Source organism: Equus quagga, chromosome 5, assembly GCF_021613505.1.
Source record: "Equus quagga isolate Etosha38 chromosome 5, UCLA_HA_Equagga_1.0, whole genome shotgun sequence".
Classification (NCBI taxonomy): Eukaryota; Metazoa; Chordata; class Mammalia; order Perissodactyla; family Equidae; genus Equus; species Equus quagga.
Genome location: NC_060271.1, coordinates 6,910,847 through 6,935,224, shown reverse-complemented (window position 1 = coordinate 6,935,224; position 24,378 = coordinate 6,910,847). Strand labels below are relative to the sequence as shown.

The following is a 24,378-nucleotide window of genomic DNA, read 5'->3' as shown; positions in this document are numbered from 1 at the left end:
CAAAAGAATGAAAGTAGACCATTATCTTACACCACACACAAAAAGTAACTCAAAATGGATTACACTTGAATGTAACACCTGAAACCATAAAACTCCTAGAAGAAAATATAGGCAGTACATTCTTTGACATCGGTCTTAGAAGTGTCTTTTCAAATACAATGTCTACTTAAACAAGGGAAACAAAAGAAAAAATAAATAAATGGGACCTCATCAGACTAAAGAGCTTCTGCAAGGCAAAAGAAACCATGAACAAAAAGGGAAGACAACCGACCAACTAAGGAGAAAATATTTGCAAATCATATATCAGACCAGGGGTTAATCTCCAGCATATATAAAGAACTCATATAACTCCACAACAAAAAAAAAAACCAACCCAATCAAAACATGGGCAGAGGATATGAACAAATATTTTTCCAAAGAAGATATACAGATGGCCAAAAGGCACATGAAAAGATGCTCAACATCACTAATTACTATGGAAATGCAAATCGAAACTATAATGAGAAATCACCTTATACCTGTCAGAACAGCTATAATTACCAAGACAGAAAATAACAAATGTTGGAAAGGACGTGGAGAAAAGGGCATACACTGCTGGTGGGAATGCAAACTGGTGCAGCCACTGTGGAAAACAGTATGGAGATTTCTCAAAAAATTAAAAATAGAAATACCATTATGATCTAGCTGTCTCACTATGGGGTATTTATCCAAAGAACTTGAAATCAACAATTCAAAGAGACTTATGCAGGAGTGACGTCAGCATTATGACAGAGTGAGCTCTCCCAGTGATCTCCCCTCTCCACAACACAACAAAAAATACATTCACATTCCAACAGAGAACATCCATGCAACACAAAAAATGTCTGAGAGACCCACGCAACCATAGGTCAGAAGGTAGAAGTGCTGGAGTCCCCCTCAGAGGAGATGGAATGGGGTAAGAGAAAGCATTGCTCCCCCACTAAAGACTGCCACCGGAGGACTGCCTGCAGCCTCTGAGAGGGAAGAAAGGAGTGGAGGGGGAACCCATTTGCGGGAACATCAAAGATCCCCAAGGTCCCTCACAGCCTAAGGGAAAGCCCCTTACCAGGGTCAAAGCTATGGCGAGGGGTCACTTCATCAAGCCAACACCCCAGGAGAGCAGATTAGGAGGGCAGAGTGAGAAGACCCAGAGAGAACACAGAAGAAAGCGCCCCTCCCTCCACCTGCCTAGCGCCAGCTCCAGTGCTTGGGATCCTGGCAGAACGCACAAGGCTCAGAATACGCAGTTCTTGAACCCCACCCAGTGGCAATAGGTGGTTACTACGACCAAATAACACCACAATGCACAAAAACAGAGCCAGGCCATCTAGCAGTATCAAAAATTATATTAAATCTCCAGACCAGAAGGAAAATGACAAGTACTCAGAAATCAATCCTGAAAACACAGAAATATGTAATCTAAATGACAGATAATTCAAAACAGCTATCAAAAAACTCAACGAGCTAAAAGAGAATGTAAAGAAACAATTCAACAAGTACAGGAGCTATTTCACAAAAGAGATTGAAACTATAAAGAAGAACCAATCAGAAATATTGGAGATGAAAAACATAATGGATGAGTTAAAACAAAATATGGATTCCCTGAACGCTTAAGCAGACATCATCAAGGAGCGAACCAGCATAATTGAAGATAGACATGTTGAAATGCTCCAAATAGAGAAGGAGAGAGAACTAAGACTTGCTTTGAGAGCAAGTAGCAAGGCAGAGTACGTGAGTGCAGATAGTGGTAGACGGTGGTAGGAGTGTACAGAAGTTCTCTTTTAATTGTTTCAGTTTTCTCAGTGAAGTAACAAGCAAGATCATTAGCTGAGAGAATTGGTGGGTTGAGGCGAGGGTAGAAGGTAGTCTAGGAAAGTGGGCCAGCTGAATGGACTAGGAATGTACGTTCAGAGAACTACATATAATTCAGTGTAGCTAGGGCAATGATTTCAGTAATTTTCACCTTTCTGTAATCTTCAGAAGACTATATGCTTCTGGAAGACACAATTGATGGATATTCATCTTTGGTTCTCTAGCACTCAAGACAACGCCTAGCATACAGCAGATCCTTAATAAATGAATGTTGAATAATTAAATAAGCAAGTCATCTCCTAAAGGAGCACCAATCTGGCAACATAATTCCCCATATGCTAAAGGTTTGGTCACAGCCCAACTCCTGAAGGAAATTTTCCTTGTCTAAATGAAAAAGATACAAAGAATTACCTTGACATGATTCAAACAACACAAGTCTTCCAAAATGAGGTATAAATTCATTAAGGAGTCTCAGTACTGAAAAACTAAACCAGATCAACCCCTCACTTTACAGATGAGGAAAATGAGGCCAAGAGGCTTACTCAAGGTCAGTCAATCTATTATTAAAATAGCTTCAATAGAAGGCATCACAAATTCTACAGATAGAAAAGCCAAAAATGAAACAAAAAAAGCTTACTTTGCCATGTTTTTCCTTCATGGCATTACTTTGGTTGTCTCTTTCTGTCTTCTTGGTATCATCTTTTGGTTGGTCTGCCTTAGCTTTGTTTTCCTCAGCAATTGAGGTTTTCTCAGTTGCACTACTTGAATTATATTCCCACTTCACAAACTTCTCTTCTACTATGCCCTTCAGCTGAAAGTCATCCATCCTTTTTGGGTCAAAGCCTTCAATCTATATAAAAAGGCATTCCAAATTGGTAGTGGAAAAATTATTAAAAGAAAAAAAAAAGATGGACAAACACACAAACCAGAATTCCAGCTTAAAATGTTTGAACAGAGCACTTTACAAGAGCAAATTACGTATATACATGCAAATATATGTCACAAACTCATGCTTACCCAATCTCCAAGTAAGGAAGGAAGAAGAGGGGGTTTTCTTTGTTGTAGAAAAAACATCACCATTAAAGCAAAACAGTAAGAAGGGATTCCACCATCAGTTTGGGAGTCAATATAGCACAACTGCAAAATGAAGAGAAAGAAAAGTACCACCATTTAGCTTTCTTTAATTTTCTTTGTTCTCCTCACAACAAAAGTAGCTTGTTTTTTCCTACTATAATCATTGGGGAAGGTTCAAACAATGAAAAATATAAGGAATGATCTGAAATCTTACCACGCTGAAACAATTATTAACATATTGGTGACCATCTTTACATTCATTTCTTTATTACATATAAAGACACATATATATATCTTAGTTAAATGGAATCATACCAAATATATTGCTTTTACTGTGGACACCTTTCTAAAATATCATTTTCTTATCTTGCTTTTACTTCTGCCTAAATGTTAACAATCTTCTATGTACCATGTCTTTTTCTATACTCAAATAACCGTATACAAGTATATATACATTTCTATTTTCTATGCAAATACAGGAAGAATTTTATGTTTTTATCACGGTTTTACCAAAATTGTATATTCTAGACATCTCTCATACATTACTCTTTTCCTTTAACAATGCATCAAGAAAGTCCCCCTAAGTCAATTAGTACAGATCTAACACATTCTTTTAAATAGTTAAATACAGTCTATGATCTGGATGGTTACTCAATAATTCCACCACCCAAGGCCATTCACACTTTGTTCCCAGTTTTTGCCACTTTAAATAATGCTACAATATTTATCTTTATACATATTTCCTAAGGATATGCTCATTTCCATGAGCTATATTCCTAGGAATGTGTTTGCTGGATTAAAAAATATGTGATATATTTGAATTTTAATAAATATTATACAATTGTTTTCCAAAATCACTATAAAAATTCTCTTTTCACCAGTAACATGTTAATGTACACACACGCTTTCCAACACTAGACATTATCACTTCTGAAAACTCGTCAATGGAATGGGTGAGATGTAACATCTAATAGTTACTTCAATTTGCACTCACCTGATGCTAAGAGACTATGCAATTTTTCATGTGTTTACTAACCATTTGGATTTGCGCTTTTCTGAATTGCCTATTAAATATTTTGCCAGTTTTTCTAATTTCATAAATTACATATGAATTTGTATGAGTTCTTTTTACATTACAGACAGTAACTCTTCATATCTGATATATGCATTTGAAAAATATTATTTTTCCCAACCTGTTTTACTTTTGACATTATTTATGGTACCTTTTATCACACAAAATGTATTAACATTTATATAGTTAAATATGTTTATCTTATATAGCTTCTAGATTTCCTATCATGGTAAAAAGGTTACATATACACACTCATATTTTCTTATAAATTTTTTATTTTAAGTCGAGTTTATTTTTGCATTTAGTGTGGTAAGAGTCCAATATTATTTTCTTCAAGAAACATACAGCTGTGACAGCACCATTTATAAAATAAATCATCATTTTTTTCTCACATAATTTGCCATCTTTATTCCTTAATGTTTTGAAAAATCTCCACAATATTATTTATTCTTTTGATACTTCTTTGGTCTTGATGGCTTCCATCCTGGAGCCCCTATTTTCTTCATCCAATTTGACTGCCCTACAGACCCAACCCACAGCTGTATTCCTGGGACTTGACTTTGCCATTTTCCTGGATGGGATTGCTTACTGCCTGGATCCCAGTTTTATGTCCTTGATTAGTTGGAACACAGCCTCCTGCAACTGCTTAGGAAAAGCTGTGTGGGCATTTCTGAGTCCTTGATATCTTCAAATATGTGTTTTTAACCCTCACATAATGTTAATTGTAAAACCATCATTTTATCACTGAAATGAAATCTCGTTTTTCATACATTAAAATCTCATTAGTGGCCAGCCCTGTGGCCTAGTGGTTAAGTTCAGCATGCTCCCCTTCAGCAGCCCAGGCTCAGTTTCTTGGCATGGACCTACACCACTTGTTGATGGCCATGCTGTGGTGGTGACCCACATACAAAACGGAAGAAGACTGACACAGATGTTAGCCTAGGGCAAATTCTCCTCAAGCAAAAAAAAAAAATCCCATTTACACTGAGATCTACTTCTGGGCTTTCTATCCTGTTCCACAGATCTATTTGTCTATTCCTATGCCAATGGTATACACTTGACTAATGAAGTTTTATAGTGGTAAAGTAGGTCTCCCTACACTAGTCTTCTCTTTCTGATTTCTTTAGGCTATTCTCAAACATTTATTCTTCTATAACTTTAAGACCATTTTATCAAATTTTTTAAAATTTAGTAATTCTAACTCAAATTACTGTACATATAAAAATTAATTCATGTGATTTTACATTTTAGGGATAACAAATCTTTCCAAAGCATAAATCATATCAAGTCACAGATTGCTTTTAAAACTTTTCCTGTGCTTCCTCACTGCAATTAAAATTCAAACTCCTTACCAGAGGAATTGTCTGTCTAATCTTATTTCCTGCCACTTTCACAGTCACTCACTTCATTCCAGTCATTCTTATCTTCCTTTCTGGTCCTCATGAGCTCACTCCCACCTGAGAGGCTTTGAAGTAGCTATCCCTTGGATGCTATTCCCTCAGACTTTCAGGTGACTGGTTACTGCTGGTCTGAGTTTAAATATCACTTCTTCAAAGAGCCTTTCCTGCCCATCCAGGGTAATGTCATTCTCTTAACACATCATCTCATTTTCATAGCACTAAACTCTACCAGATATGTTATTTATTTATTTGTTTACTGTCTGATTCTTCCAAAAGTATGTAAGCTTCATGTCAACAGGACTCTGTATATTCTGTTATATTTTTCTAGCACCAATAGCAAGTGTCTGGCACATAGGAAGCATTTAACAAATATTTGCTGGAGCTGGCCTGGTGGCACAGCAGTTAAGTTCACATGTTCTGCTTCAGCAGCCCGGGGTTTGCCGGTTTGGATCCCAGGTGCAGACAGGGCAATGCTTGGCAAGTCATGCTGTAGCAGGCGTCCTACATATAAAGTAGAGGAAGATAGGCATGAATGTTAGCTCAAGGCCAGTCTTCCTCAGCAGAAAGAGGATTGGCAGCAGATGTTAGCTCATGGCTAATCTTCCTCAAAAAAAAAAAAAAAAAAAATTGCTGAATGAATGAATTTGTTCAGATTTCATTTTACCTTTCAATAATAGAATTTTCTTCCTGTACTTTTCTTATTAAATTTATTCCTTAGTATTTTATAATTTGTGTCACTATCATGACAGTAATACTGTCCCTGTTTCTATTCTACCAGGTTATTTTTATGACAGAGAAAAGCTACTAGTTTTTGTAGGTTTATACTGTATTTAGTCATCTTACAAATTCTTTTATTAATCCTAGTGGTTTTTTACTAAAATTTTCTAGGTATTGAATCATATCATTAGCAAAGAGAAATTTTCACTGTTTTTCCAATATTTATATTCATTATTTCATTTCATTTTCTTATTGCATTTTTTTAAATCTCCAAAACAACATACAAAATCATTGGTGAACATCTCTGTTATATGCCTAAATATATGGCTTGAGCAATTTACTGTTTAGAATGATGTTTGTTATTGTTACATTTTGGGTTTTTTGTATATAATCTTTATCATTAACTTCCATTTCTAGTTTACTTAAGAGCTTTTTTTAGGAAGAATATGTCTTTTTGGCATCTATAATGTTTCTTCTGTTTTAGTCAACGTACTAAATTATGTTAATAGATTTCCTGATATTAAACCATTTTTATATTCCTGAAATAAATCCTCCATGGTCATGCCATATTACCTTTTGATACACTGATATATATTGCACTTGCTTATATTTTATTTAGATTTTTGCATCTACATAAGACTGGTCTATAATTGGCTTGGTTTTCTTATTTTCCTTTTTAGATAATAAAGACTTAGCATAATCACTAAAGCTTTAAGGGCTTAATAAACTTAAGAATACAATTAAAAATAAGAGAAGATAAAAAACTTTTAAAAAAAGAGCTTCAAATATTCCACTAGAATAAATTCTCGTTTATCCAGACTATTAGGACAAAGAGCTATACTGAAGAAGTCAAGTTAACCAGAAACTTCTTAGCAACTATAAAGAACTGCTCATGTATGCTGTTAACACTATCAGATATTTCACAGAAGAATAACATTAAGGCAGTTTAAAAGAAAGCTCTTATGGGGCCGGCCTGGTGGCGCAGTGGTTAAGTGCACACGTTCCGCTTCTCAGCGGTCCGAGGTTCGCCGGTTCAGATCCCAGGGGTGCACATGGCACCGCTTGGCATGCCATGCTGTGGTAGGCGTCCCACATATAAAGTAGAGGAAGACAGGCACGGATGTTAGCTCAGGGCCAGGCTTCCTCAGCAAAAAGAGGAGGACTGGCAGTAGTTAGCTCAGGGCTAATCTTCCTCAAAAAAAAAAAGAAAGCTCTCAAAACACGGATCTCATAGCTAAGATATGGAAACAATCTAAATGTCCATGACAGATAAATGAACAAAGACAATGTGGTATACACATACAACAGAATGTTAGTGAGTCTTAAAAAAGAAGGAAATTCTGCCATTTACAACATAAATGGACCCAGAGGACATTATGCCATGTGAAATAAGCCAGACACAGAAAGACAAATACTATATGATCTCACTTATACGTGGAATCTAAATTAGTCAAACTCATAGAAGCAGAAAGTAGAATGGTGGTTACCAGAGGCTAGGAGAAAGGGAAATGGGGAGATGTTGGTCAAGGGGTACGAAATCTCAGTTACACAAGAGGAATAAGTTCTGGAGATCTAATATACAGCATGGTGACTATAGGTAACAATACTGTACCGTATACTTGAAATTTGCTAAGAGGGAACTTCATAGTTATCACATAAAAGGTAACTATGTAAGGTAATAGATGTTAATTAGCTTGACTGGTGATTATTTTACAGTGTATACATATATGAAATCATCAAGTCGAATACTTTGAATATATACAAAAAAATAAAAATAGAAAACCAAGGGATTTCTTTTAGATGTCAAATACTGCTAAAATTAATTCCTATGTTAACCAAAAAGAGTTGCTCTGAGCCAGGAAACTTGACTACAATACACTGATAAGGCTAAAGAGTGTTGCCATCCAGAGTTAAGAGGCTTTACAAGAAAACTATTTCCTATTACTGGAATGCTAACAATATAGCAAATTAAGAGAGGAGATAGCCAAAGAACAGTCAACAGCAATCCCATGATATCAGTTACAAGAATGAATTACATTCATATACTAGAATTTTTCTGAACTCTCAAATCATGGAAAATCTGTGCTTTACTAGATAATGTGCAATATGGCTTAAAACTTCAAGATAAATAAAAGCTGTTTAAAAAAAATCTTTGAGAGGAAACATAAAACAGGAATTATTTCTAGGTTTCTTACAATAAACTCAGAAAATGAAAACATGAAAAAAGCTCTTTGCAACTAACACAGCTGCCAAAAATGAGACACATTGTTCTGTTGGAAATAAAAAGGAACCACTCTGCAATCAGCTTTGTAATATATGTTTTTTAGTGTCCTTCATTGACCAGTATGTTTAGAATCAATACAAGTTTGATCAATCTTTATGTCTAAGAGGCACTCTAGGAAACAAAGTTTATAGGACATATTTCTTTTTCCAAATGAAAAAATTTGAGTATCATTTATATTCCTCTAACATAGTCTACTTACCTAAAAGAATAAAAGAATGTCTATGAGAAAACTGACACTACTCTATGACCACTAAAAAATTAGGGCATAATTAAGAAGTACTCTCCCAGAGAAAGCTCTTTATTCCTTCCATCCCTTATGAAGACACAAACCTTCCAGGGTTGATAAACTGGATTTCCTGAGTGATGGGTAGGTCTCGTCTACCAGTCTCATCCCACACTCTGAGAAACTTTGGTCACTAGGGTTGTCACACCAGTTTCTGTTCCTGTTGACTTATCATTATTTAAATAACCTCAGTTGCCAATTGAAAATAACAATTTGTGCAGCATTTTAGAGTTCAAAGTATACTCTCATGCATTAGCTAATTTTTGAAATAATCTCTCCAGATGGAAAAACTGAGCCTCAGATTTTCCTGAAATGCCTTGCTCAAAATCACATAAATACTTAGCGTAAAAATTACAGTTGGGGGTCGGCCTGGTGGTGTAGTTGTTAAGTTCATGTGCTCCACTCCGGTGGCCTGGGGTTTGCAGGTTCAGATTCCAGGCACGGACCCAGCACTGCTCATCAAGCCACACTGTGGGGGCATCCCATATAAAATAGATTAAGACTAGCACAGATGTCAGCTTAGCGACAATCTTCCTCAAGCAAAAAGAGGAAGACTGACAACAGATGTTAACTCAAGGCCTATCTTCCTTTCAAAAAAAAACCAAAAAATGACAGTTAGAATTGGTTTATACCATTTCATAGCATTAAATTTCTATATTATGCCAGGCATTGTGCTAAGCACAGAGTATAATGAGATAAATAAAAGGAGGTATTCACCCTCCCTCAGCCTAGTTCACTGCTCCCAGTCACTTCCAAGGATTAAAAGTCTCATTTCTGAAGAAACTGGACCACGTATTCAACAAATATTTATTAAATGCTTACTATGTGCTGGCACAGTAAAAGCAGCAGCACTGGAAACGAGTAGTGAATAAATAAAACAGATGAAAATCCCTGTCCTCACAGAGTTTACAATTTCATTCATACAAATGAATATATGAATGGCAGGGGGTAGTAAGTGCAATGAAAAAAACAAAGCAGGGTAAAGGCAGAATGATGGAGGCAATGCTATTTTCCAGATCCAGAAAACTCTGGTAAAGTGAAATTTGAGCAGAAACTTGAAAAAAGTAAAAGAGTGAACCATTCTGGATATGTGGGGTAAGAACATTCTAGATGAAGGGAACAGCAAATACAAAGAGGCCTTGGCTATGAAGAAGCCCCAACTTTAGGCTTTCTGACTGTTCCTTACTTTCCCAGCTGTTCCTTAGCCAGCTGGTTCTGCCACACCCATGGGGACAATCCTCTAATCAGAGTCCAGACAAAAAATTCCAAAAAGAACTCTCTGGCTGTTTTTGCTCTCAGGTTATCACTCCACCACCTACCCCCTGAATCGACCTTCCTTGTGTAAGATTGAGAATTTTCTCATCTCTAGTCTAACAAGTAATGAATAGTATACTGACAGGATAAGAACACAAAAAATAAAGTTAAAATCTCTCTTTCTCTCCATTTTCACTGATACTGGTAATTACTTTACCACTCCTCCCTATCTCCATACCAAAGAAATGAGTACAGAGGATTCACAGCCTTTAATAATACACATTAATTCTAACATAGGAAACTTAGATAACCAATCCTCAGCAGTTGCCCAAGCAGAAACTGCTACACGTTATCAATAATTTAGAAGAAAGAGAATAATGTTCTAAGACAGAGATTGATAAAAACATCCTAACAAAAGAAGCTTAACTTGCATAATCATATCTTACAACTGTAACTTGAAATGAAAACTTGAGCCTCATATATTAAGATGTGAAAGAGAATGTTTCTATACTACATAAAAGGAAAATAAAGTACGATAACTAAAAATTCCAAAATATATCACTAACTTTATGTCTATGAAATTTTATTTTAATGTCCATAATCGGAACCTGACACATCACTTTCTGTCTAGCACAGATAACTTTGTCTCCATATATTATGATTTATATTACATGTTAATACAGGAAAAAGCCTGAGTTATCTTAAAGATTAGGTACTTTTTTCTTGTTCCACTTACCTTAGCCCAATAGCGAAAGGCTAACACCAAGGGAGTAAAGACAGGTTCCATTTTGCCAAGAGCAGCAAGTAAATCAGTAGTGAGGCATGCCATATCATTTCCTGCACTCACTCTACACAGTAAACCACTGTGAAAGAGAAAGAAACAAATTTCACTGTATTCATACCTTAAAAACCAGAATACTTCAAATCCTGTGGCTATCCTTTCCAGTCACCATATTTTAATACCTAAGGCGTCATAATAAAAACAAATGTTTTAATAAACTCAGAGCTAACTGAAAACTACGTATCATTTCCACCACATAAAGATGTTTTAGGGGCTGGCCTCATGGCCTAGTGGTTAAGTTCGGCATGCTCCACTTCAGTGGCCCAGGTTCAGAACCCAGGCGTGGACCTACAGCAACTGTCAGCCGTGCTGGGGCAGCAACCCACATATAAAGTAGAGGAAGACTGGCACAATTATTATTTCAGGGCTAATTTTCCTCAGGGAAAAATAAAAAGATGTTTCAAATGTTTGTATTTCAGAAATAAATTTCATTCTCACTTAGTATTTAAGTTCATGAGAAATTAATTTCAAAAGCAGCATGATTCATCAAAATTTGATTTATATGAGAGAAAAGACATTGATCTCGTCAATGTCAAATAGTGCAATGTACCTTCCTAGTTCATTCTTTTTGTTTTGCATGTGATAAAAACAAAAAATGAGATACTGAACTGACTAGCTGTACTTCTTGACTCTAATTTTTCCTGCCCAAGCTTTCATATTTTATTGATATGCTATTTTCAGATTAGAAATTAGAAGAGATTTGCATATTAACCCACAAATAAGCTTACAAGTGGAAACAGGAGCTACCCTAAACTGGGTGACAGAACCGTCGTACAGATATTTTGGTGGCAGGGAATGTGGGTGGTGCACAGAGGTAATTTGACACAATGTGGTGGGGAAAAAACACTAGAAATCAGAATACCTCTATTCCAATTCTGATTTTCCCCTAAATGATGTGAATTAGGACAAACTGCTTAATCCCTCCAGGTCTCAACTTTTTAATTTAGAAAATAAGGGAGTTAAACTAGATCTCCTTCTAGTGCTTTGAATAAGAAAATACAGTAATCTTAAAATATAGGAAATACAGGTTAATAATCAATAAAAGAACACTTTATTATTTCTGTATTGTTTCCATGTCTCCCACACTGATCTCAAAAAGGTTCATTTTAGTTTCCTTTTTCAAAGGCACTTTGCTCTCTTAGTCCTCTAGACATCTGAGTAGAAAGGCAAGATTAGTCTTCAATGATTCATCCAATTTCAGTGGACTGAAAACCAGATGCTAACAGACTGTGAGCTCCTTGAGAAGAGAGGCTATTTCTTATTTATGTTTGTACCCCTAACAAGGCAGTATCTAACATAGAGTAAATGCTCAATACTGTTAGGTGAATGAACATGAGAAAAAAATGCAAAGTTCTGCCTTATAGTGTTTTATTTTTAACTGTCTGGTAATTCTATTTCTTGTTCACAGGCTTTTAGTAAGCTTGCTATTTTTAATAGAAACCAGCTTAGTCATATTAATCCAAGGAGAAATCTAAAACAAAATTTTCTCTTTTGTTGATGTTCAGTGCATATTTGGTGATGGTTGCTATTTTTAAAAAGACTTTATTTTCTCTTCATTGTTACCAACCTTTTCCGATCTCTGCACACCACAACAGGAACTTTAGCGTGAAAATCAGATTCCACATCTACATATAATACTAATAAGGGAAAAAAAATAAAACAAGTAAGCTAATGTCAACATCTCTCAAATGTTTACCCTATGGTAAACATTAAGTAATAGTTTCCTTCTAAAAATCACTCTCATTGCTTCTGTGGGATAATCCACTCTCCTCTTTATGAGCATCAACCCAACAGAATCTCTTACCTCTCTTGGTGTCATTTGCTGTATATCACAAACCACAGGTACAGTCCCAAATACTGTCCGAAAATCATAATCACCTTAAGAAGAAAGGTTTTAACATCCCTAAAAGTTTGAATATTTTCAAGTAAGTATATAATCTAGTCAAAGTGTTAAACCTTCAAAGATATAGCAAACAGAGGACGTCACTTACTTCTGAGGGCTATTTCCACAGGAGTCATGAAATAAGAATCTACAATGTTTTCACAATTTAGTTATTTTAAATTATCCATGCAAGTAAAAGGCTAACTCTGCTGGCCCCATTTCCTGTTAGTATATCAAGAGTCCACCCAATCAAAGCATCTACGAAAGGACTAACAGGGTAAAGCATACTTCCATGCTGAAGTCTTTCTCTACATCTCCAAGGTAGGCCCCATGCCATAAATGTCTAATCTAAATAAAAATAGATGGATTAATAGGATTCCATTTGAAGGTTAAGAAAATATCTAAGTAGTTCTTACTGGAATTACTAATTTATTTAAAAAACATGTGCTGAAGACCTATATATCAGGAATTCCATTATGCATGGTGGATATGACAATGAGTAAGACACAAAGAGCTCAATTAGGGGTATAGAAAACAAATATATACACAAGTCCTGTACATGACAGGCTAGAGGTCTTTAAAGAGTACAATGAGGGCATAAAAGAGGGTATAATCAATTTTACAAATCAGATTGAATTTCATAAACCTATAAGACTTAAGATGATCTATTCATGCATTTTAGTGAAAAAGACATATTTAAACTATTTTTGCTAGGTTGATACTGTCTAGTGAGTCTGAAGAGGTAAAAGCTCTATATCTACCTCTTATTTGTAATATGCTTTAGAGTTTTTGTGCAATTAGAGATAAGTATTTTTTAAGAAAGAAAATGATACCAAAATCTCTTTACAGAATAAACTGGACCAAATTAATCTCTTAGAAACTAATTTCCCAGGAAAATGGTCAACAAGAAGCTGATAAATAATGGAAAGTTGATGGGGCAGATGGGAAGAAAAAGCAAACTTAAAACTGACAGTAGAACTAAAGAGAGGGACAGGCTAAGGTCACTGAGCGATCTCTTCTAAGCCAAACAGCAAATATTTTTGCCAGGTACTTTTGAGTCATAAAATTCAAGATGACAACAGTAATAATAATAACAATCTCAGCAGCAGAAATTTAATGAGAACTTAGTATATACCAGGCACTTGTCTAAGATCTGGCTTAACTCACTTCATCCTCACAACAACCTTCTCATCAAAAAGATACTATATTATTGTCATTTCACAGATGAGAAAACTGAACCATTAACATTAAATACTTTGTCAAAGGACGCACAACCAATAAGTGGCAGAACTAAAATTTGAGACTAGAAAGTCTGGCTTAAGATACTGAGCTCTTAAGCATTTACTTTATAACAAGAAAAGCAGTAAATAAAAACCAAGAAAATAACATTCCAGATTGTACTATATGACCTGGGACCCGGTTTGAGATAGTTCTATTTTTTTAACTTTCATTTTAAAAGTATTTTTATCTAGATGAATGTCCTTTTTACATCAAAAGCAATCCAGACAGGTGAGGGACACATGAAAAACTTATTAGGTATGATTTGGTTGATGTAATATAAATGGCTAAATTAGGTTAAAGTGGGGAAAAAAATATTTACTCAGTGCATGCACACATTTTCTTCCCAAATCTCTCCCTAAGTCTTCCTTCATCAATGACCTCCTAATGATGATAGGTTTTTCTGTCTTTTACACAAGAAATGTCAATATTCAAAGCTAACATTTTTTAATTATCCACAAGGCAATCTTTTTTTATATATGGATTTTAAATGATACTTTTGATCTAACCAATATGTGCACTTTCTGGTACACTATTGAACAAATACATACATATATATATATGTATATATACGTATATATACATATGCAATACAATGACTCAAATACGCTAGAAGTTTTTGTTTAACTTGGTTAGCCATAAACAATACAATGCATGTGCCTTTGAAGAATTTTCTTTAGAAAGACAAATTAAAAAAGAAACTCACCACTTTTCTTTAAAATCCCAAGCACTTGTATCAGAAGATCTGGATGATTCATCTAAAAGAGTTTCAAATTAAATCAATATACTAATTTCATAGTTCAACTTGAAGAACTTTTAGAGAGAATTCAATTCATTAAACATTTAAATAAAATCATGCTCGGTATGTTAAAATAATGAAAACAGAATAGTGTTTTACTTTCATGTTAAACAAATCTGGTTCATGGAAGTACAATCTAATAAATCAGGTACTGCTGTTATTCCAGCAACACTCCTAGAATTACGAGTTCTTAGAGTGAGAAAAGATTGTGAAATTTCATAGCAAAACTGAAAAGAAATTAGTTTACCAAATGATTGTTAAAGAGAAGTTGTTGAGCTAAGAAATTTAAGGGATACTGACAACTGGAATCATGGTCAAAGGCTTAGATTAAAATACTACTTTAGGGGGGCTGGCCCCGTGGCCGAGTGGTTAAGTTCGCGCGCTCCGCTGCAGGCGGCCCAGTGTTTCGTTAGTTCGAATCCTGGGCGCGGACATGGCACTGCTCATCAGACCACGCTGAGGCAGTGTCCCACATGCCACAACTAGAAGAACCCACAACGAAGAATACACAACTATGAACCGGGGGGCTTTGGGGAGAAAAAGGAAAAAATAAAATCTTTAAAAAAAAAAAAAAAATACTACTTTAGGGGCCAGCCCAGGGGCAAAGCGGTTAAGTTCGTACATTCCACTTTGGCGGCCCGGGGTTTGCCAGTTCGGATCCCAATGCGGACAAGGCACCTCTTGGCAAGCCATGCTGTGGTAGGCATCCCACATATAAAGTGGAGGAAGATGGGCATGGATGTTAGCTCAGGGCCAGTCTTCCTCAGCAAAAAGAGGAAGACTGGCAGCAGATGTTAGCTCAGGACTAATCTTCCTCAGAAAAAGAAAAAGAAAAAAAATACTACTTTAAATAATAAGCTTGTCAAATGTGTAGTTTAATGTGTACTTTGCTGTTATTTAAAAGTATTTAATAATCATAGGTTAACTGTAAGTAAATGTATTAGACTTTCACTCAAAAATAACCTCAAGCATAAACTAAAATTAAAAACACACAAAATGTGAAATGATTATTTTAAATGTTTGATATGTCAATATATAAGCAATGTTAGCAGTGCTAAACAATATCAGTACTTTTACTAATTGTACTAGCTATTATTTATTAAAAGTACCCATAATGTACCAGGCACTATACAAAAATACCTGGTATATATCATATTTAAAATAACCTTATTTAATATAAAAGTTATTACCCCTGTTTCAGAAATTAGGAAACTGAGGCTCAGAAAGTTCGAGTAATCAGCCAAGATTTGAACACAGACGTACTACTTCAAAGGTCTTTCCACTTCCAATAATGCTTACCATAAGCGATAACTGTTCAACACACTCAAACATAAGCAATATTCCTTTTTTTCTTGACTGCCTTACTGTGTTTCCTTTTTTTCCTGTCTCATTTCTTTTATTTTACCTATGGCGACACCTAATAGTGTTTGCAAAAGCACTGTTTAATCATGACGGTAACATTCTACAAGCCAAAGTTTTATAGGGCCCTATATCTTCTCTAAGAAGATAATCGATAAAAAACACCAAGTACTAGTGAAAAACCACAAAAGAAAGGTTCTTTTCTAATTACTTACCTTGGGAGGAAATTTTATATCTATATTAACGTCACTACTTTTCAGAGCAAACTTAGTTAGAGACGTGCCATATAACCTAAGTGAACACTCTGGAAATAAAGGAAAAATATCAAAGCATGAAATAGTGTGCAAATATGGGAACTTTAAAAAACTAGTAGGAAAACTATATATATTTCAATTATATGTCTTCCAATTCCAGTACAACAATTATAGAAGAATGCCATCCTTCCTAGCTGGTCTACAAAATAATAAAAATGTTTCTCAGTTACGAGGTTCAGGAACAGAGAAGGAAGAGAGAAATTACTCATAAAAGTTCAGTGTTTAAACAAAATTCTAGTAATACTTCATTTAGGAATGACTAGAAGTATGGTTAGCATTTAATATGCAACAGTAAAAAAACGTACTAACCTAGCTATAGCTACCATCACAAACTACATTTATTTTTAGATACTTATATTTATGTAAGAGATAGCACTTTAAATGGGGAAGGGATCACAGACATTCAATGCTAATGCTCTTTAAAAATACAAAGTCAAGGGGCCAGCCCAGTGGTGTAGTGGTTAAGTTTGTACACTCTGCTTCAGCGGCCCTGAGTTCACAGGTTCAGGTCCCAGGTGCAGACTAGCACTGCCTGTCAAGCCACACTGTGGAGGCATCCCACATAAAACAGAGGAAGATTGGTACAGATGTTAGCTCAGTGACAATCTTTCTCAAGCAAAAAGAGGAGGACTAGCAACAGATGCTAGCTCAGGACCAATCTTCCTCACAAAAAAAAATAAGATAAAATAAAGTCAAGTCAATTCAATTCATACTGCAAACCTAAAACCAAAGAAACTCTGGCTTTCAAGAGTTCATAGAACAAAATAAATAGGAACAAGTAACATAATACCTACATCTTTCTCAGATTATCAAATATGTTTTATCAAAAATCATAATAAGGCCAATTTTAAAAGGATCTCACCAGAGAGCAAGGTAAAAAATAACATGAGGAGGGGGCTGGCACCGTGGCTGAGTGATTAAAGTTCCACGCACTCTGCTTCAGTGGCCCAGGTTTATGGGCCTGGATCCTGGGCACAGACCTGCTCCACTCATCAGTCATACTGTGGAGGCATCCCACATACAAAGCAGAGGAAGACTGTCACAGATGTTAGCTCAGAGTTAATCTTTCTCAAGCAAAAAAAAAAAAAAAAAAGGAAGTGTGGCAATGGACGTTAGCTTAGGGCAAACCTTCCTCACAAAAAAAAATAATAATAATGATTGGGACTGATCAGGCAGGTTTAATTTCTTACAAAGTGTAAGTTCATACTCAGTTGTATACGTAAAAGTCTACTTTTCCAGTTCACAGAATGTCAAAGTCATCCAAATCATTAAAATCATAAAAATTTCATTTCTATTCGTAGAAAATTTTTCTAATGGTGAATTATTTCCACATATAATTTAAATCAGTATTCAATGTATTTTAGATAGAAAACCACATTATTACAGAAATAATAAAGAGAAAAGAAAATGTTTTCCATTTTTAAATTTCAATTTTATATTCTTTCTTAGAAATCTCACAATGGCTCTATGTGAAACTATAATTTATCAACTGTCCAAAACCCCTTAGGTGGTAAGAAATAAGTCTTATTTAATATACATTTACTTAAATTCTCTACTCATGCAAAAAAATTATGAAGGCTAAGCAAATAAGCTATACATAAATGTCTCCAATAAATCTGGCCCAACTCCCCTTTGCACCAAAAACATAAGCTTTCTGTAAAGAAAGACGAGAGTCAAAAAGAAAAGTGCAGATTTTACCTCCAATATCCCTACTTAAAGTAAATTAATTTTTCCCCACCATCAGGCAATAGGAATTTTATTCAGTGACTGGTTGAAATGTATGTACTGAAACAGTATAACTAAAATGCCCATTCAGAAGTCAACAATATTAAAAAATTAATTATAAAATTAATGTAAAATATAATATTCGACCACTAAGAAATTACCCTGTATTTCTTTTTTATTACAAACATTATACTGTGCCATAATTCTCCATTTCCTTCTCTGAAATATTTCCCAAAAAAGTCATTTATAAAACAATTAAATTCACCTACTTTTAAGATGGAGGAAAAAAGAGAACGGAAAACATTAAGAAATTTACCCTAAGTTCAATAGGAGCAAGGAGAAGAATTGTGTAATTTAAAAAATAAATATAAAATGTATTTGTACCTGGTAAACATGTTGTTACAACCTTTGACATTTCCTCCACAATTTCCTGGCGGATTCTGAGGTCATCATCTGTTATTCCTTGTTCTTTTACTAATTCAATAACTGCCACACTTAAAGCAGCCAAGTGGGCAGGGGAAGGAGGTGGCAGAGAACGAAGTTCACTTTCTTCCTGTTTTTCCTATTAGTGTAATGTTTAACAACAACAACATAAAAAAAAAATTTCTATTTTAATGTCCTTTTAGGCAAGAGGGAAGGACAGAAACATATTAACTCAACAAATATTCGCTTTCTATGTGCCAGATTCAAGACATCTAGAATATAGAGATGAACAAGAGAGAGAGATATCTGCCTTTGTGAAACTGGATTGGAAGAATGAGAGGCGCTGTGGGGAACGTTGCTATTAAACATTAAAAAAATAAAACTTGTTCTACTTTACTATCTGCATAAATTCTGAAATCCTACATCAAAGCCAAGATACCATAGGTACAACTCTCAGGTGATAATTTTGTTGCAACAAACAGATGTTGTCTCAGATGTAGCAGAAGGTCTTGAATCTCTCTGACCTGCATACAGAGTATGAGATTAAATGGTCACAGGAAAACATCCTAGACACTATCATCACATGTGAAATACTGCCTACCACTTACAATTGACTTCTGTTATTTTATCTAACTCAAGCAAAATGTTCAAAAAAACCTCTATTTTGCTAAAAGTCTGAAAGCCAATTTACACCAAGAAGCTAAAGAGGGACTATTATATTATAGATGCACAGTGACTTTTTAAAATTAATTTATTATTCTGATTAAAAAATACATGCTAATTGCAAAAGCTACACAAAATATAGGAAAATGCAAAGAAGAAAATCACATACAATCTTACGTGGTAATTTCTTTTATTTAATTTATTTTATTTAATAATATTACAAAGGCATTTTCTATTATGACATTTCAGTCAAGAAACAATCTCCTATTTTTTGAGACATGGAGCTCCTAACACATATAATAATTAAAAGTAGTTTGTTCTCCCCGTCCCCTCCAATATAGTTAAACAAAGACTTTGATCGATTCCTAATTTTTATTCATGTTACCATATTCAGTCTTAACATAAGTAAAGTTTACCTAAGGTATAGAATGATCAAACACAGGAGCTAAAACAACCTCATTTTGATAAGTTTCTGTGACCATTTCTGCAATCTTAATTATAATCTAAGTCTTGGATGAGTGTCTAAATGAGTGTTTATTTTTTTTAAGATTCATCCAAGGTATTAATAGCAACATACTAAATGAAAAAATGATACAAGATTAACATTCAACAAAATTATCTTTAAATACATAGAAGTACCACAAAATACTTTAAATTATATTGCTTTATTGTCACAGAAATAAGAAGATCAAAGACAATAAATGAACACACACCTCTATTTATGCTATTAATAAGCCTATCCTACTTCCTTTAGGATCCTGTTTCATGAAACATTCTCATTGATATCCTCATATCACTGATCATCCTCATATCCTCCTGATACCCTCATATATTCTCTATCATACATATAATCAATGAAGCCCTTGCCCTTATGTAACTTACATTCTAGTTAGAGGAAATAGACAACAGAAAAATAAATACATATATACTAACATGTCAGGTAGTGCTATGAAGAAAAATAAAACAGGGTAAGAGGCTACAGACTGATGGGAAGTTGTTATTTTAGAATAGAGTAGACAAAGGCGGCCACTCTAAACAGGTAATATTTAAGCAAATACCTGACAGAAGTGAAGGAAAGAGACATTTAAATTTCTGGGGGAACAGCATTCTAGAAACAAAGAACAGTAAATACAAAGACTCAGAAGCAAGAAATTATCTAATGTTATTTGAAAAGATTAATGTGGCTGGAGCTGAGTAACAAAGGAGTGACCGGGGAAGATGATGAGGTTGAAAAGCTAACTACAAGCCAAATATTGTACTGACCTTACGAAACTTGATAAGAGCTTAGAATTTTATTCTAAGTTAGGAAGTCACTGAAGGGCTATGAGCAGGAAGTAACATGATATGACATATTTTAAAAGAATAATCTTGGCACCTAAATGAAGAACAGACTGGGGGGGGGTTGTGGAGGGGCACAAAGAGGGGTAAGTTGGAAATAGTTCAGGTGAGATGGTGGTAGCTTAGACCAAAGCAGAAAGAGTACAGGTGTGTTACAAATGGCTAAATTTGGAATATATAATATCTTGAAGGTAAATTCTACAAAATTTACTAATGATCTGAAATGTGGGGTGTTAAAGAAAGAGATGAATCAAAGATGACTCAAAGGTCCTTGTCTTAAGCACTGGGTAAATGGTGGCACCTTCTACTGAGATGAGGTAAATCCTGGAAAGAATTAGTTTAGACTGGGAAAACTTGCATAAGAGACAAGAGCCTCCTAATTAGTCTCTCATTTCGAGTCTGGCCCTTCATCCCATTCCCCATATTTCCACCAGTTATTCTCCTACTTAAAAACCTTTAATAAATCCTCAACAAAATACTAGCAAATCGAATTCAGCAGAATACTAAAGGGATTATACACCACGACCAAATGCAATTTACTCCTAGAATGCAAAAATGGTTCAACATACAATAACCTATCAATATAATACACCACCTTAACAGAATGAAAGGAAAAATAACACGAGCATCTCAATTGATGCACAAAAAGCATTTGACAAAATTTAACACCTTTTGTGGTTAAAAAAAAGAAAACACTCAACAAACTAGGAATAAAAGGAAACTACCTCAACACAATAAAGACTGCATATGAGAAACCCACAGCTAACATCATTCTCAATGGTGAAAGACTGAAAGCTTTTCCTCTAAGATCAGGAACAAGTCAAGAATGTCCATTTTCACCACCTACTCAACATATTATTGGAAGAGGAATTACGCAAGAAATAAAAGGCATCTAAACTGGAGAGGAAGAAGTAAAACTACCTCTAGTCATAGATAACATAATCTAATATGTAGAAAACCCTAAAGATTCCACGAAAAAACTGTTATAACTAACATACAAATTCAGCAAAGTAGGATACAAATCAATACACAAAAATCAGTTGCATTTCTATACACTAACAATGAACAATCTGAAAAGGAAATTAAGAAAACAACTGCGTTTAAAATAGCAACAAAGAAAATAAAATGCTTAGGAATTAACTTAACCAAGGAGATAAAAGACTTGTACACTGACAACAACAAAATATTACTTAAAGAAATTAAAGAAGACATGAATAAAGAGAAAGACATACATGTTCATGGGTTGGCAGACTCAATATCGTTAAGATGTCAATACTACCCAAAATGATCTACAGATTCAATGCAATCTCCATCAAAATCCCAATGACATTTTTTGCAGAAAGAAAAAATTGATCCTAAAATTCACATGGAATCTCAACGGACCCAGAATAGCCAAAACGATCTTGAAAAAGAAGAACAAAGTTAAAGAACTTAGATTTTCTGATTTCAAAACTTACTACAAAGCCAGAGTAAACAAAACAGCATGGTACTGGCATAAAGACACACATATAGGCCAAGAGAATAAAACAGAGAGCCCAGAAATAGAAGCTAACATACATGGTTGAATGATTTTTAATAAGGGTGTCAAGACCATTCAATGGAGAAAGGACTGTCTCTTCAACAAATGGTGATAGGGAAAGTGGATATCCACTTACAATGTTGACCTTTACCTTATACCATATACAAAAATTAACTCAAAATGGATCAAAGACCTAATGTAAGAGCAAAATTATAGAACTCTTAAAAGAAAAACAGAAGAGAAAAGCTTCATGACATTGGATTTGGCAATGATTTCTTGGATATGAAATAAAACACAGGCAACAAAAGAAAACAGACAAACTGGACTTCATGAAAATTAAAAACTTTTGTGTAACAAACAACACTATTAACAATAAAAAGGCTACCCACAGAATGGGAGAAAATACTTGCAAATCACATATACGATAAGGGATTCATATTCAGAACATAGAAAGAACTCCTAAAACTCAACAAGAAAACAACCTAACTCAAAGGACCTGAATAGACATTTCTCCAAAGAAAACATACAGATGGACAAGAAGCACATGAAAAGGTGCTCAACATCACTAACACCAGGGAAATGCAGATCAAAATCACAATGAGATACCACTTCACATTCATTAGGATGGCTATTATCAAAACAACAACTACAAAAAGAGTTTTATGAATGTGGAGAAACTAAACTGTTGTGCATTGGTGGTGGGAATGTAAAACAGTGCAGCTGCTATGGAAAACAGGGTGGCAGTTCCTCAAAAAATTAAACATAGATTTACCACTTGATCCAGAAATTCCCCCTCCGGGTATATATACAAAAGAAATGAAAGCACGGATTCAAACAAGTATTTCTACATCAATGTTCATATCAACATTGTTTATAATAGGCAAATGCAGAAACAACCCAAATATCTATCTATAGATGAATAGATACACAAAATATGGTATATACATAGAATGGAATATTATTCAACATTAAAAAGGAAATTCTGATACACACTACAACCTGGTTGAAACTTGAAGACATTATGCTAAGCGAAATAAGCAAAAAAGGAGAAATATTACATGATTCCACTTACCTGAGGTACCTACAATAGTCAAATACATAGAGACAGAAAGTAGAATGGTGATTACCAGGGGCAAGGGGGAGAGGGGAATGAGGTGCTATTGTTTAATGAGTACAGAGTTTCAATACGGGGTGATGAAAAAGTTCTGGAAATGGATAGCGCAGATGCTTGTACAATGTGACCACACTTAATGTCATTGAACTGTACACTTAAAAATGGTTAAAATGGTAAATTTTAAGTTATATATTTTACTACAATAAGAAAATTGTTAAACCTTCAATGGCACCAATAAGATAATGCATCATCTTCTTAACATAGAACGTACAGCAATTTAGTTTCAGCCTGCCTTTTTAGATCCTCCTGCAACCATTCCCTCTACTACCTTCAACATTTCTGGCAGATATCCACAGTTAAACAGTCACCAGCCTCCAAATACCATATATGCTATTGGACCTCCACGCCTTTACTCATTTTGTTCTCTATGCCTAATAGGCCCTTACACTCTTCCTTGTAGCTTGAATGTCAAATATTCAGTGAAGCCTTCTTAATGTCTTTCCTTTCCAATAAAATGAAATGCTCTCTTTAATTCATGATTAATAACATGCTCTAAATTCTATTCACTCTTTATCTCCTCAAGTAATCAACTCATTCTCCTCATTTTAAACACTGCCCCATCTACCAGTTTGTATCTTCATCAAGTAAGCACTCTCTACCTCTACAATACCAGCAACAACCACCACCATTAAGTACCTGCTATAGGCCTGGCATTGTGTCATGGGCTTTACAGATGTTATGTTACTTAAACTCTTGTAATACACCTCCCCAGGTAGATACTATCAAAATCATGTTATTGATAGGAAAACTAAGGCTTAGAGATGTTAAATATCTGAGGAAGTGAGAATTAAATCTCGGTCTAAGTCCAAAGCTTCTTGCTCTTTCCACTTCCATTTAAACAATTACCCAACAAATATTATGGAGCAACTATGTGCCAGGCACTGTTCTAGACAATGGAGTTACAATGGGAAAAAAGAATGCATATAATCCCTGCCTTCATGGAGCTTACAGTCAAGAGAGAGATAAAGATTAATCAAATGATTATCGGAATTAAAAACATTAAAACTGTAAACTGTGATGAGAGCTCCACTATGCCATATTAAAAAAAAAGATCTTGTGTGCCACTCAAGCTACGACCAATCTTCCCTTCTTTCACAACGAAGTTTCCTGCAAGTAGAATATATACACCTTTTCTTGAACCTGCTCACT

The 24,378-nt window shown here is 34.8% G+C and overlaps 1 protein-coding gene across 7 annotated transcripts in view; it reads right to left on the bottom strand.

Moving 5' to 3' along the window:
* TUT4 (terminal uridylyl transferase 4) overlaps positions 1 to 24,378 on the bottom strand; it is a 116,139-nt gene that overhangs the window by 43,697 nt on the left and 48,064 nt on the right. For all 7 annotated transcript variants that reach the window (XM_046661304.1, XM_046661300.1, XM_046661302.1 and 4 more), the window contains exons 5-11: positions 18,497 to 18,674; positions 16,289 to 16,377; positions 14,622 to 14,673; positions 12,323 to 12,392; positions 10,651 to 10,777; positions 2,848 to 2,967; positions 2,468 to 2,680 (exon numbers count right to left, since the gene is read on the bottom strand). In XM_046661304.1, coding sequence (XP_046517260.1) covers positions 2,468 to 2,680; positions 2,848 to 2,967; positions 10,651 to 10,777; positions 12,323 to 12,392; positions 14,622 to 14,673; positions 16,289 to 16,377; positions 18,497 to 18,674 — 849 coding nt within the window. The remainder of the gene's footprint in view (positions 1 to 2,467; positions 2,681 to 2,847; positions 2,968 to 10,650; positions 10,778 to 12,322; positions 12,393 to 14,621; positions 14,674 to 16,288; positions 16,378 to 18,496; positions 18,675 to 24,378) is intronic.